At 40.6% G+C, this 15,079-nt stretch overlaps 1 protein-coding gene across 2 annotated transcripts; it reads right to left on the bottom strand.

Annotated features, from left to right (window-relative positions):
* Positions 1-10,715: 10,715 nt before the first annotated feature.
* On the bottom strand, positions 10,716-14,811 carry LOC120433055. 2 transcript variants are annotated; one of them, XM_039598551.1, is made up of 7 exons: positions 14,741-14,811; positions 14,126-14,273; positions 12,172-12,252; positions 11,714-11,794; positions 11,478-11,558; positions 11,259-11,297; positions 10,716-10,867 (listed from the first exon to the last, which is right to left on the bottom strand). In XM_039598551.1, the coding sequence occupies exons 2-6, from the start codon at positions 14,234-14,236 to the stop codon at positions 11,274-11,276; spliced, it is 378 nt and encodes a 125-aa protein (XP_039454485.1). In that variant the 5' UTR covers positions 14,237-14,273; positions 14,741-14,811; the 3' UTR covers positions 10,716-10,867; positions 11,259-11,273. The 2 variants fall into 2 exon arrangements, with proteins under 2 accessions (XP_039454485.1, XP_039454484.1); XM_039598550.1 differs by lacking the exon at positions 11,259-11,297.
* Between the last annotated feature and the right edge of the window lie 268 nt (positions 14,812-15,079).

Below are 15,079 nucleotides of genomic sequence, written 5' to 3'. Positions count from 1 at the left end.
GCCACCGTCAGGGGACGGAATACTGGCTAAAATTGGTCGCATAAAAAGTCAGGGACTTTTATCGGTTGGACCGTTATGGATAAATTTGTCGAAATTTATAGGATTTAAGAGGCCTAAAAATCTGTGCAGTTGTAATTTAAGACGTCTGTAATATAAAATATGAGATCTATGAGTAGGATCAGTCTCTGTGTCAGTCATGCACAGCCGGAAGTGCACTGATTGTGTGTGTAAATGCAAATGAGCAGCAGTGACGCGCAGAGAGGTGGTTTCAGTTGTCGAGAGGACTGAGCTTTTGCTAAATGCCTGTATATAAGAGGTTGGTTTTGCTTATTATGAGAGTGTAAATACAGTGTGAATATATTAGTGTGGATGATTAGAAAATGACTGAATTTTGATAGATGTATATATTTTGAGCCATAAAGGCTGGTGTGTTTTATTTTCAGTTATGTGTGACTGGTGAGAAGTGTGTGTGAGACGATGAGAGGTTTCAGTCTTTCTTTTTCTTTTTTCTTTTGACTTGCTCTGTCTGATCATGGAAGGCATGTCCAAGATACTGTGATGAAAGCGTATTTTGAGTGATTTTAACCGTGTGAATGCTGTCAGTATTTGATTTGAATGTCTCTGGATGATTTGTCGGAGTGAGTGAAAAGGGAGAAGTTTGAGAGAGAGAAAGGCAGTGCGTGTGAGAGACGAGTTATGGCGTCTGAAAGAGGTTAGAGCATTTAAAAGGTGTGTATGGAATAAAGGAGTGTGAAATATATTCCTTGTGTGATGAAAAGTAGGATGTGCTAAAGTTTGAAAGTGCTTTTAATTCAAGAAAACAAAAAACAAAGGAGTTAGATTAGTTTGAGGAACAGGAAATATGGCTCTGTGTAACCAGGCTGCTGCAACAGGAAGTATGTGTGTGTGTGGGACAGGAAATGCATGCCCATAAAAAGGGAAGCTCACGGTGACAAGTGTGCACCCAGAGTAGAGAGAGAGATTTAACTCTGGGCAGATGAAGCAAAAGGGAGGTTTTAAGATAAAAATGAATATGATACTAATTGTATGGTTTAGTGTGTCAATACAGGTGGGCGTCTTTCAACTTTGCAACCTTGAGTTCAGCAGCAGAAAAGTAGATTAAAAGAATTGGGAGAATAAGCCAGTTTTTGGCTCGAAATTGTGCGGCTGGATCTCTCACTTTGTCCCTGAAGCGGAGAAGAAGTTCAAAGGACAGTCAATCGCCTGATGAAGACCGATAGAACATCGTGAACTTGAATACAGCAGGCAAACGGCAGTGCCACTGATCCATTAACCCTGATGACGACTGACGACCACCAGCAGCATGTGTAGAGTAATGTAACATGTACTGTGAAAATACAGGCTGGGCAGTTGAACAGTGGGATAGAGAATTGTGGAAGAGCACCGGACATTGAGTGATATTTTGCCATGCTGGGACTTAATCTGAAAGAAAGACTGTAAAGAAACAGAGAAGAAGACAACAGCTGAGTTGAGACTGTGTTTGCTGGAGCTTTGAAGCCCGAACAGGACATTGTGCAGAGAGGACCAGTGAGAGATGAAGCTGGACGAGTTTGACTGCGAGAATATAGGATATAATTGGATTGAAAATTGAAACCTGAACTCATGAATTGTTTAGGGATGTTCACTACAGCATAACAAAGAGGTAAACATTAGAAAAGGTAGGAATAATGAACGAAAATAATTGTCATTACCTTAATGAATAGAAAACACACATACAAATTGTTACATGTGAGATTATTTTTGAAATGAATCAGAAGTGAGATAGTTTGAATCTAAAGCTCAGTGGTGAAATGCATAAATTAAATATGAATATATAGGATGCAATGAAGAAACAGCTTACACGTAGTGTACATTAACATGAATACATCACAAGGCAACGAAGAACTCAATGAATTAATTTAATGAAGAAGCAGTTTACACCCAATTAACATAAAATGCAGGGAAGAACACGCTTACATGCATGGCATAATTGGTGTTTCTGATCAGAGATAGAGAAATGGGTTATTTAACCACTGGTGATAATAATGAAAATGTCTTAGTTTGTTATTTTCAGGGTAAAGCAGACCCAGGCCAATTCTCCAGATGCAGGAGTCTGAAGAAATTACAGGTTAACATGAATGGATATGTTAAGGCAAGTTTCTGGTTGAATTGTTCACAGCATGATGTGTCCAGGAACCTGAAAAGCAAGCCCCAGCTCCTGGCTGAAGACCAGGAGGGCGGTAATTTAAGGTGGGAAATCAAAATGTGGGTTAGTAACTCGGGGAAAAAGAAAACTGACTGCTTAACTGGAGAGTTGGGAAGAAGTCTGGGAGACTGTGAAGTCATAGATGCAAAATAACATATACCCATACACACACAAACAGAAAATGCATTAACCTTATAAAGACAAGCTCCTGAAGCTTAATGAACAGATATTGATTAAAAACCTGGCTAAGAACATAAGCATATGCAATGAAGATCTGCTTGCTGCTTGTATGAGTGAGAGAATGGTGTGAATGGTTAATACAATTGATGGAAAGATTTAAAATAGATGGAAAAAACAAAAGAAAAGTGTCTATAAGAGTGACTCAGGAGTGCTCTTGCACTGATTTATCAAAGTAAGTGATTAGTATAGAAAGAAAATGAAAATAATTCAATAACGTGATAAAGTTTAAACATGTATTCCTCTTGTTAAGTTGGCTGTTGAGCTGTGGGTTTATGCAAATTAGCTGGAGTGAGTGAGTGACAAAGACACTTCCTGTGTGCGTGTGTGTCGGAGGCTTTCGGTTCAGTTCAAGAGAGAGCAGTGGCTGTTGAAGAGTATTGGGAGAAATATATAATGGTAAAGTATCAGGATATTTGATTACGGTGGTCAGGTCTGTTCAGAGGGGCAGATTTGGACAGGAAATTTATAATTTAAGGATGATATGTGGTTGAAATTGGTTTTATCTTGTGCTGAATGAAACGGTCTTTGATCTTTTGACGAGGTTTTCGTGTGTTGAACGGGTGAAATTTAAGATTGTTTCAGATTTTTGAGGCTGTTGTTTTATTTCCAGAGAGGGTGTTTCATTAAGGCAGGGATAGGTCTGAGAGGGGCCCCAAAAATTTTTGTAGTAGTAAGTGCACTCAGGAAAAAAACCTGTCAGGTGATTTTGTTTTGTACTTTGATGAGCTAATAATCAGCTCTCTTTTTCATTTTGTTCTAAGCAGGCCTGGAAGAGAGTGAACGGACGGCGCTGACAAAATTACCAAGTACGAAAATCAGGTGGGCTTTACAGAATTATAATTGATTACAATCAGAGACTGATTGGCGGCAAGTCTCTGTCTAAAAATGGATTGTATCGATTCAATCCAGTCAAAAGTATAGAGAACTATTTTCCTAAACAGGAAAACGAAATAAAACGAATGATTGAGCTCATTTTGCTGATGTGGAGCATCTGATGACGTGCGCAGGAGGCTGCAGATCAGCAAAAATATCATGTGTGAATGCAAGTGAGTGAATGTGAGTGACTGGACTAAGGTGGGAATGAATAAATGTGGACAAATTTACCATGTGAGGAAAAGAAAGAGGATGCTTTGTTTTGCTTTTGCCATAGGCAGGACAAGTGGGAGACTTAAATCTGGGAGGCTGATTTTGGGATGCTGATGTTTGCTTTGAGAAAATTTCTTTTACGGGGTTAGATTATGGGATTACATTATATTGTTGGGAGAATGCTAAATGCTAAAAGGGAAACATTGTTTGATGAGATTCAAGTTACCATTAACTGAGGTAACTCAGGATTAATAACTGTTCTGTTCAAGTTTATTTTTTGTTATGACATAGACGGGATCATAAAGGGAGAGTTGAGTATGAAATGTAAACTACAGGTTTTGTTTTCAGGAAGTTCCAAGGATCCAGAGTTCGATGGAGCAACGAGTTGGAGAAGATTTGACATGATGATAAAATTGATTTTGTTCCTTAAACACAGGTTTTCAGGGCTGGAGCAAAATACCGGAGAGGAGGATGCCTGAGCTGTTCTGAGAAATGAAATGACTAACCTTTTTTCCTTTTGATTTGTTAAGCTTGGGTGGAGCATGTTGAGTTTTTTGCCACATGAGATGTGTCAAAAAAGAGAGGGGTTTAAGATTTAATGTGTTTAATTTGAAAGGGGTTTTACTAGGATTTTATAACGATTGGGGTTGTTTGATAATTTAGATATGGTAAAACTGAGGCAGAGATTGTTAATTCTAAAGAAAGGAGTAAAATGAACTGAATTCTGTTTAGAAGATAAATTGCTGGGGTTAAAAAGAAGTTGTACACCAAATTTAAAGGGGAAACTGTGGGAATAAAGGATATGCTTTGGGGAAGATAGTGACGATTTTATGAGTAGAAAATGTGGGATTTCTTTTTGATTTTAGGATAAGTTGTAACAGTGACATAATGCTAGAATGTTGTTATAAGGTAGGCTTTAGGGTAGAGGAGAGCTTTTTATGAGGATGTTAAAAGTCTCGCTGACTCAAATGAATAATATTGGAGATTATATATGTAGAAATGATTTTTCATACACATTGCATTTTGGTGCCTTTAACGGAGTTGTGGCTCAGAGAGTCGTCTCTTGAGGGTCATAAACTTTTGGTTAACGTTATGATTAGCCAATCTACTGTGAGAATGACCTGAGTTATTGAAGGATTGCACACGCTTACAGACATATAGAGTTCATTAAGACCTGACAGTATTGATTCCAGGCAAAAGGCCTGAAATCCATTTAGCATTTAACTGAATAGGAGTTTCGTTTGTAACTAAATTGGGTGACATGTAAAAGATGGAGATAACACATGCAGTTCTAAATTAGTCCTCTTATATAAAATGCAGTTACAGAATAACAAATGCTTGTTGAAGTAAAAAAGTTGTTGTTTAAAACAGAAGCAAAGGGAGAAAGCTCATATATTTTGGTTAAGTCTGATAAAGTTTAAGTTAGAAGGAGTCATTACATTAAAAGCAGCAAAATGAAATAAAATGATATATTCAAACAGGTTATCACCCAGAAAATGGGAGTTCAAAATACAGTTAGAGTTCAGCTTTTAGCTATGATGAAGTTTATCTAGGAGCAATTAACTATGTGTTTACACGTAATGATTAAAGTGGTTGTTTTCTTTGATCTTTTAGTAGAATAAGTAGTTTTCTTGGGAGAGGTGACTTTAGATGGTAGGCCCTTGCAGCAGTGGCAGTTTTGTGCACAGGATGTTGGTGATCAGATAAGGAGCAAAGAGGAAGCACATGCAGAGACGTGCTTCCTCCGATTCTCTTAAAGGCAGTGCTGTGAGAGTTTTACAAATGCTGAGTACGGTTGAATGAGATATAAAAATAAAAGTCAAAAACCAAATACAAAATTAGGTTCATGTTTTGAGTAACATTAGGTTTGAATAAAGAAGACAATTGAGGGACATAAGGCAGGGAAGCCGTGCACTAGGGAGGAAGGGTTCTGTTTCCTTTGCAGGTGGCCAGATTTCCACTAGAGTGGGACCCAGAAAAGGGACAGACCACTAGAGATTCACAAGTGTAAGGGTCTTTCACCGGGTATGAGTGGGTTCTGGGGTGAGGAGGAGTGCTGATTGAGCTCTGCTCGCACTCTTATTCTCTCATGCCCTGATCAACTTTAGGCTCGCTGATACTTTGGTGTGATTAACCTCAAGCATGAGTGTTCTCAAGTGGGAGCGGGCATTTTATAATTAAGACCACCTAGATGACATGAGGTTGTCTGATTTGTTAAGTCACAGGATGCCAAGAGAGGGTCAGAGCTAAGAACAGTGATCCTAAATGTCCATGATGTCAGGGATGGACAGGGGAGCAGCTGAATGGGCCAAGGAGTGACCCAACACACAGTATGGTGACCTCTTGTGGTCAAGAGGTCAAGAGTGGGAGTGTCAGGAATAGAAATATTGTCCTGCTATTAGTTGCTGCTATTTTTATAATCATCATTAACATTTCAGTATTAATAGTGAGGTTGCAGTTAGATGCATTCAGATGTTCAAATATATGGTTATAGCCTTTATTACAGGTCCAAAGAAGAACCATTTTAAATGGTTCTGTTGAATCTATAATTTAAATGTTATTAATGCTTTTATGATCTCTGTGTAGAGGGCAGAGACAGGAAAATACTCTCTGTGCCAAAATGAGACAGGAAACAAAACGCGTCTGCAGAGCATGTTTTGCAGAAGTGAAACTGAAGCCAGAAGTTTAAGTGCAAGGGTGTTTAGTATGCATTTATTGCGGATTAAGCCTTAAGCAGTTGTGGTAGATTGAAACAGTTGTTTATATATTTCACATATAAGTCAAGATCATTACACACAGGATGGCCTTAGCCTGGTTGGTTGCTTAAGTTGAGGTCAACTAAGGATCAGAAAAGCAGATGCAAACTCTGCACGCACAGACAGACAAATAGTGAGAGGTCATGACACGTGCGTAGCATACACTGCAGACACATACACACAGAAATGCAGAAGTGTGCCGACGCACTTAGAGGAAGTGCACCAGACGAGCGACAGCGAAGAGGCTTACCGACCAAGACAATGTTTTTAGAGCAATGTTAAAGGTCAGGGAACATTTTGTGGTTTGGATTGACGTAAGCTGTACTATTGTCTATTTTTGTAAAAGAGGGGGCTTTGTTATTGTACCCATATAAAACCTTGTCTCATGATTGTAAGTTCAGTTCAACACTGATTGGGTTGTTGAACTCACACATGTGTTCATTAAAATGCCGTCTAAATTGCACACGCCTGGATCTGTGGTTTTTATGGATTCTTCTCTCAACATTGAACCCTAACAAAACCTAAACTGAGACAAATCTAACAATACACACATAGGGAGACACAGGGAGAAACACACAGCATGAGGGAGAACGCGACACAGAACTGAGGGAGACGCAGACCTAAATACACAGAGGGTTAACGAGGGAAGTGGGAGCACACGAGGAACACAGGTGACACTGATAATCATAACAAGACAAGGCAGGAGTAAACGCAACACTGACGCATACTGACGAGGGACTGTCAAAGTAAAACAGGAAGTGCACAGAGGTTCAGACAGGAGGAGAGAGAGCACGGGGAGAGCACAGACATAACGGGCTGGGGAAAACATGGAATAAAACACAAGGAGAGACGAGGGCTCAGATACACAGAGGGGCACACGGGGGTAAGAGTCACAAGGGGAAAAACACATAAGGAAACAACGTAACAGAGCAACTCAGGAAGCATGGCCTAAATAAGGAACAAGATACATGAAAACTAAGAATACTGGGCCAACGTGGCCCAGGACCATGACAATAGGATGTGACCTAAAGTTTGAGCCAATAGTAATAGGGTTGTATAAGACCATCTTCTCAGTATAAATGGAATAAAAAACCCAACATCTGCCACTGAGATGTTTCATTTTAGACAAAAGAGCATAACAAAGAAAATAAAAGCAATACACTCAGATCAGGAACAAATAGTTCAAACATAAAAAGGAAATGCATTGGGGCCCCACCATTTGGGTGAAAGAACAGGTACAACCTTCCGTAATGTTCACCTGGACAATTTCCTTTCAGAGGCCATATGGGGTCCAAAACAATGGTGGGTCAATTCAGTGTCCCACACAGATCATCCAGCGTTATTTGTAGTCAAACTTGTAATCACTTTATAGTTCATACTTCATACCCAATACTCATATCTGTTATTATCCTCCGTCTCTCTTCCACAGCATGTCTTTCATCCTGTTTTCCTTCTCTCACCCCAACCGGTCGCGGCAGATGGCTGCCCCTCCCTGAGCCTGGTTCTGCTGGAGGTTTCTTCCTGTTAAAAGGGAGTTTTTCCTTTCCACTGTCGCCAAAGTGCTTGCTCATAGGGGGTCATATGATTGTTGGGTTTTTCTCTGTATTTATTATTGTGCTATCTACTGTACAATATAAAGCACCTTGAGGCGACTTTTGTTGTGATTTGGCGCTATATAAATAAAATTGAATTGAATTGAATACCCTGGAAGACCACCAAGTCATTGGTTCAGGTATGTGGATGACACCTGGGTGAAAATTAAATCTCAGGATTCACGGATCACGGATCACCTACAGGCCAGTGGACACTCTTTCAATGATGAGGATGTACACATCCTGGACAGGGAGGAATGCTGGTTTGAGCACGGAGTCAAGGAGGTGAACTAAAATGGGTGAAAACTGGTTTGAAATACTTGGGTGTTTACTTGGGGTATCACATGGAGGTCATGAAAAATTGGGAAAGTGTTGTTGAACCGAAGGAGGGTAGGTTAAAAAAATAACATTTCTTTAACCTAAGTGGCTTTTACCACTTACCATCTTACAGGGGTTGCACACTTATTATTAACAATCTTATTGTATAATCGTTGTGGCACTGTTTAGCAGATTTGGAACCCTCACCCAACCGACTGATGAAATTACAGATTTTTATTTTAAGCTTTTTTCTTGACAGACTGCACGGTGTTCCTCAAAGTGTTTTGTTTTTGCAAAAGGAAGAAGAAGGGCAAGGCTAGATTCATTTAGAACGTAGAAAAGCAGCTTTCAGGTTACATTTTTTACAGAGCTTTATGTATGGGGATCAAAATATTTTGTGGAGGCAGGTTGGAACGGTTCGCAGCCAAGTGTGAAGCGGTGGGAATGAGAATCAGCAACTCCAAATCTGAGGCCATGGTCCTCAGCCAGAACAGGGTGGAGTGCCCACTCCGGGTCAGGGGCGGAGACCCTGCCCCAAGTGGAGGAGTTTAAGTATCTCGGGGTCTTGTTCACAAGTCATGGGAGAAGGGAGCGGGAGATCGACAGACGGATTGGTGCAGCAGCTGCAGTGATGCGGACGCTGTACCGGTCTGTTGTTGTGAAGAGAGCTTAGTGTAAAAGCGAAGCTCTCAATTTACCCGCCCCTACCCTCACCTATGGTCACGAGCTGTGGGTAGTGACCGAAAGAACGAGATCTCGAATACAAGCGGCGGAAATGGGCTTCCTCTGAAGGGTGGCTGGCCTCTCCCTTAGAGATAGGGTGAGAAGTTCGGCCATTCAGGAGGGGCTCAGAGTAGAGCCGCTGCTCCTCCACATCAAAAGGATCCAGTTGAGGTGGTTCGGGCATCTGACAAGGATACCCCCTGGGCGCCTCCTGGGTGTCCCACCGGGAGGAGGCCCCGGGGCAGACCCAGGACACGCTGGAGAGATGATATCTCTCAGCTGGCCTGGGACCACCTTGGTGTTCCCCCGGATAAGCTGGAGGAGGTGTCTGGGGAGAGGGAGGTCTGGGCTTCTCTGCTTGGGCTGCTGCCTCCGCGACCCAGCCCCGGATAAGAGGAAGAAAATGGATGGATGGATGGATGGATGTCACAGAATGCTTATTTTCAAAAGTTGGTAATTTGGGGTTCGGTAAAACTTGTTTTTTTTTTATCACTCAAGCTATGTTGTAAAGTGCTTGTCACCTTTCTATGTTAGTGTGTGCTACGTTCCCCTAAAAGGGTCCAGGAAAGTAACAAAGAGTTTTATTAAAGTTTCTAATAATAACTCACCCAAAAGAGACAGACAAGCCACTATCACAATTTAAAGAAACAAATCAAAACTCAAGTGTTGGTCAGTAAACTGAAAAGTAAGTCAAAAAGAGATTAGCGACCAAACACACACCAGAGCTCACCTTTCTCTGCCCTTAAATACCTTTAATTGCTGCTGGGAGTCAGCTGTACAAAAGAAAAAAGTGGCACCTAAGGCAAGAGAGATGGTAGGACACACCCACACAGGCAACTTCAGGAGGAGGCCCCTGCCATAACAGTTTGTTAAAAGCTTGGAGGCTGAAGGAAACCGAAAAACTTGGGATATCTATATCTTTACTTTGGCTTTTATTGGAACCTATCCTAAAGGGATCTCGTTTAGGTTCATCCTGGGATGATGTGATAATGTTGTCAGAGCGTCTGATGAAAAAGAGAGTTACCACTGTAAGGCATTTGCTTGAACTTATTGGAGCCAAAATGGAAGATGTTGTCTCCTTGACAAGGGGACTGGAGGTTTGCTCTCTCCAGATAGTAGGCTTGCTGCTGACCAAATTCAAGCATGTTTTATCATAAGATGATAAAAAAACTACTGGATGGTCTAATGGAATTTTAATACCTGATAATACCTGACATAGTTTCTTAAAGACACAGCTTAAGGATTTTGAAAGTCTGGGTTCTTTTTCAGAGAAGGAGAAATATCTATGAACACTGCTGGATTTGGTGAATGGGAAGATATTGTATAGGAGTTTCGTTAAGGCTCTAAACAAAAAGTTAAGAGATAAAAATGATACACCTAGTAAAGATCATTTTAAAGTTGGTTTTGATGTGAAACCTGTATGGTGGTTGATCTACAAGCCTCCATTGGCTTCTCCACTCAAATGAAAGCAACCAACATTTCATTATTGTGTTTGGAACGACCCAGCATCTTAATATGAACATTTTTTTTGACCCAATGCTTACATAGAAGGCGATATTTCTTAAAGTACTAGTTACTTCCTCTAGATACCAATAATTATGAATAAAAATACTAAAATTAAAGTATTGTTAAATAAGATTTTTAAGTTTGCTATTTACTCTTCATAAACACAAGTCCACAGATCTGAAATATCTTTATTTTATTTGACATTTAGAACACAGATATTAACAAATGCGTCATAAAAAAAGTCTTATTTAGCAAAAACATAAAGAACTTTGTTTCCTTGAAGGGTGTTTTGAACTTTTTTTGTGACTAAGCCTTTAAGGGTACCCCCCCCCCAACACAAACTTGAAATGATGAAACCATAAAAACTTTGAACATCTGTCCAGACATGGCAGTTGGATGTCCTGGTCATCCACTGGAACTGTGACATCCATGTCTTCTGGCTGTGACACAAAAGCGAAACAGTAAAGACATATTTAGGGCATGTGACCATTCCATATAACAAAGATGCTCACATGTAAATCAGTGTCTTCTCAACATGTCTTGTAAAGTAGGGAGGATCTGTGTATGGTTACTCAGTTAAATCTACCTAAACCCATACATGTCCCTCAAGATTTAAGCTTTTATGTTTTAATTAGATGTGAGTTAAGCCACATGCACACCAACAACACTTAAGAGCCTCCACTTCCTAATAATCTGACAATAAATTGGATTCCGTTACTCTGTTATGCCAAGTCCCAGCTTAAAGAAAACATCTGCTATAGCCAATGATGCACCCAGGAAATGTGATTCAGAACCACTACAACACAATGACCAGACTGATAGCACTCTCACCATCTTTTTTGGGCCTCAGAAAGAAGTCACCGTGGGTTCCTGCTTACAAACATAGATCGTGGCATTTGCAGTTTAGTTTTCTTATCAAGGTGTTTATACAGTAGATTAACTCACATACACTTAGTACATCATGAGTACATCATGCAAGTTAAACGTATACAAGCCATCCACTTGTCCAACTCATCTATGCACAATTAAAACCAGTTTACTCCCACTTACCTCTACTTCATCTGTGTGCATCGATCCCCACTCATATGATCCACTATCCCCTGAGTTTACTTTCTCTGAGAACCTTTCCTCCTAAAGACCCAAAAGACTGTTTTATAATTCAAATACTTATACACAGAAAAGGGATCGTTTTCTTCATGATTGCACCTTATATGGCGTTATTTTATGTGAGTTGATATATAACTAATTAATCTGTACAACACTAAAACTACTTTAGTCAGACTCACCTCATTCTCACGTGGGGTTGGCACACTTTTCTCACCCAAATCACTATCCTCTGACTTTCCTTTTTGCAAGGAACTCACCTCCTAAAAATTAAAAGACAATTTTAAAATTCAAAAGGCAAATAAACAGTAACTGGATTTTTCTTCTCACTAAAAATGGCAAAAGAGCACAAGTTTTTTATCACTATGTTCAAAGAAATATGAAAAATAAAGTAAATCACTGGACTGTCTTTCTCCACACAAACAGAAAGTAAGAGGTTAGAATTCTCAATACTTTGCCAACTGACTGATTACATCAGCTTTCCTTCATCAGGCAATACTGAACCTGATTACTAAGCACTTATGCGGAGAAAATGGATTGTTTTCTTGATGATTTTACCTTTCATTGTGTAATTCTGTGTTAGTTCATGTGTAACTCCAATTAATCTACATCACACTGAAAGTAGTTTAGTCCCACTCACCTCTTCTTCCTGCTGGGTCTCCACACTCTTCTCACCAAATCCACAATCCTCTGACTTTCCTTTTTGCAAGTAAGTCACATCCTAAAGAGTAAAATACAATTTTAAAATTCAAGTGGCATATACGACCCCTATGACAAGACCATTGAGGGAACATGGTATCCCCTTGGCTTGCTGGCTGTATGTTGGGGTTTCTGCCAGTAAAGGAGAGGGTTTTTTCCCCTGTGCCTCCAGGTCGGGGAATGGCACCTGATCTTCGTCTGCACTTATGCACCGAGTGGCGGTTTAGAGCATCCAGCCTTCTTGGAGTCCCTGGGTGGGGTACTGGAGGGTGCTCCGCCTGGAGATTCTGTTGTCCTCCTTGGAGACGTCAGTGCTCATGTGGGCATTGACAGCAAGACCTGGAGGTGCATGATTGGGAGGAACATCATCCCGGATCATGCACCCGAACGCTATTTTGTTCTTGGAATTCTATGTAAACCACAGTTTGGCCATAACGAGCACCAAGTTCGAACATAAGAGTGTCCATCAGTGCACGTGGCACCATGCTCTGGGCTGCAGGTCGATGATCGATTTTAAAATCGTATCACCAGACCTGAGGCCATATGTTCTGGACACTCGGATAAAGAGAGGGGCTGAGCTGTCAACTGATCACCACGTGGTGGTAAGTTGGATCAGGTGGCGGGGGAGGATACTGGACAGACCTGGTGTGCCTAAAAGTATAGTGAGGGTGTGCTGGGAATGCCTAGCAGAGGCCCCTGGTCCACGAGATCTTCAACGCACCTGGTCATGGAAAACTGAATCAGCTCTTCATACTCTCGAGGACACTTGAGGGTGCATGGGAGTTTGATGAACATACATGTGTTTTGTGGACTTGGAGTAGGCATTCAACCATGTCCCTTGGGGTGTCCTGTGGGGGGGCTCCAGGAGTATGGGGTGTCTGATGTGGACGTTGTCCCGGTCTGTTGTGGTGAAGAGAGAGCTGAGTGTAAAAGCTCTTAATTTACTGGTTGATCTACGTCCCTACCCTCACCTATGGTCACGAGCTGTGGGTAGTGACTGAGAGAACGAGATCGCGGATACAAGTGGTGGAAATGAGCTTCGAAGAGTGGCTGGCCTCTCCTTTAGCGATAGGGTACGAAGTTTGGCCATCTGAGACGGGCCCAGAGTAGAGCCCTGCTCCTCCACATCAAAAGGAGCCAGTTGAGGTGGTTCGGGCATCTGACAAGGATGCCTCCTGGGTGAGGTGTTCTGGGCATGTCCCACCGGGAGGAGGCTGTTTATCTCTCAGCTGGCCTGGGAATGCCTCAGTGTTCCCCTGGACATGCTGGAGAAGGTGGCTGGGGAGAGGGAGAGGTGGCTGGGGAGAGGGAGGTCTGGGCTTCTCTGCTTGGGGTCCTGCCCTCGCGACCCAGCCCCGGGTAAGTGGAAGAAGATGGACGGATGGATGGATGGATGGAGTGGCTTTTTCTTCTTACTAAAAATGGTAAAATAGCACGGGTTTTCTCTATCACTATGTTCAAAATATTTGGGCCACTAAATTATGAAATATAAAGTAAATCACTGGAGTGTCTTAAGACAGTACTTTGGGTATTCCCTAGCCCCTCTCTCTATATATATATATGTATAATTATTCTTTGTTTTCTTTTCCCCAGATTAGGCATTCTTTATTCCTTTTAGTTTGTTTCTTTTGTGTTCCTTTTTCATATTTTTGTTTGTATGTTTTATAAATTTGGAAAAAGTACAAAATAAAAAGTTTAAAAAAAAAATCACTGGAGTGTCTTTCTCCACAGAAACAGAATGTAAGAGGTTAGAATTCTCAATACTTTGCCAACTGATTGATTACATCAGCTTTCTTTTATCAGTCAATTCTGCGTACTAAGAAGCTACAAAGAGAAATTGATAATTTGAGTTAATGTGTAACTTCAGTTAATCTATACAACACTGTAACACTCACCTCTTCTTCACCCTGGGTCTTGACACCCTTCTCACCCAATCCACTATCCTCTGACTTACTTTCCCCACAGAACCTCTTCTGTCCAGCACGGGTAATCGTACCACGACTCATGACAGCACTTCAACCACTCTCTGGGTTGTAGTAGGAACTGAAATGGTTAGGCATGTAAAATTGGAATATTTTTGTATCACAATGTGTTCACATCAAACTAAGTGATTTCAGAGTATATATTGATATTAGTATTATATATATTAATAAATATATCACAGCTGAAACAAGATCTTTTTTTTTTCTCAATTTCAAATGAGATATTTCCATAAGAAAGAAATACTTAGATGCATTTACTTTCATGAGTCATGAGTCATAAATTGCATTTATCATTTCTTTTTTAATGTTATAATCAAGATAAAACACCATTATACAGAGATGTCATTACAGTAATACATTTTGTCGGATAAAACACCATTTGACTGTTAGGCTCCTTTAAAGGAAAATGTGGATTTTGGGTTCACAGAACAAATGGGGGAGCTAAAATAAAGCTATCAAACAGTACTTAAGCAAAAACAAAAAAAATAAACACAAATAAAACAAAAATAAACTGTTTTTAACTCTTACCAGGAGATGAAAAGCCAGGAGGTGAAGACGGTAATTCGAAGTGGATGACCAGAAACAAGACCTTAACAAGCTATCAACTACAGCCAATCAGAAGACAGGCTGGTCCATGACTTTGTCACATGATACTTGAGAGGAGGGTGGGGCATGGGTGAAGTTGGAGCGTTGATTGACGGGATGGTGATTTCTTTCAATTTCAAAGTCCCATATACCCAAAACTCAAGCTAAATTATATTACATAGCTATATATAGCTACGTTAAAGCAGGTGTCAGCGTACTTTCATTCTGGGACCTCCAAAAAGTAAGCGATTGCTTAAAACTACTTTCTCACTATGTAAATAA

The sequence above is a fragment of the Oreochromis aureus genome, linkage group 15 (genome assembly GCF_013358895.1).
Source record: "Oreochromis aureus strain Israel breed Guangdong linkage group 15, ZZ_aureus, whole genome shotgun sequence".
NCBI lineage: Eukaryota > Metazoa > Chordata > Actinopteri > Cichliformes > Cichlidae > Oreochromis > Oreochromis aureus.
Note: the sequence above shows the minus strand (reverse complement) of the source record. Positions and strands in the feature narration are given on the sequence as shown.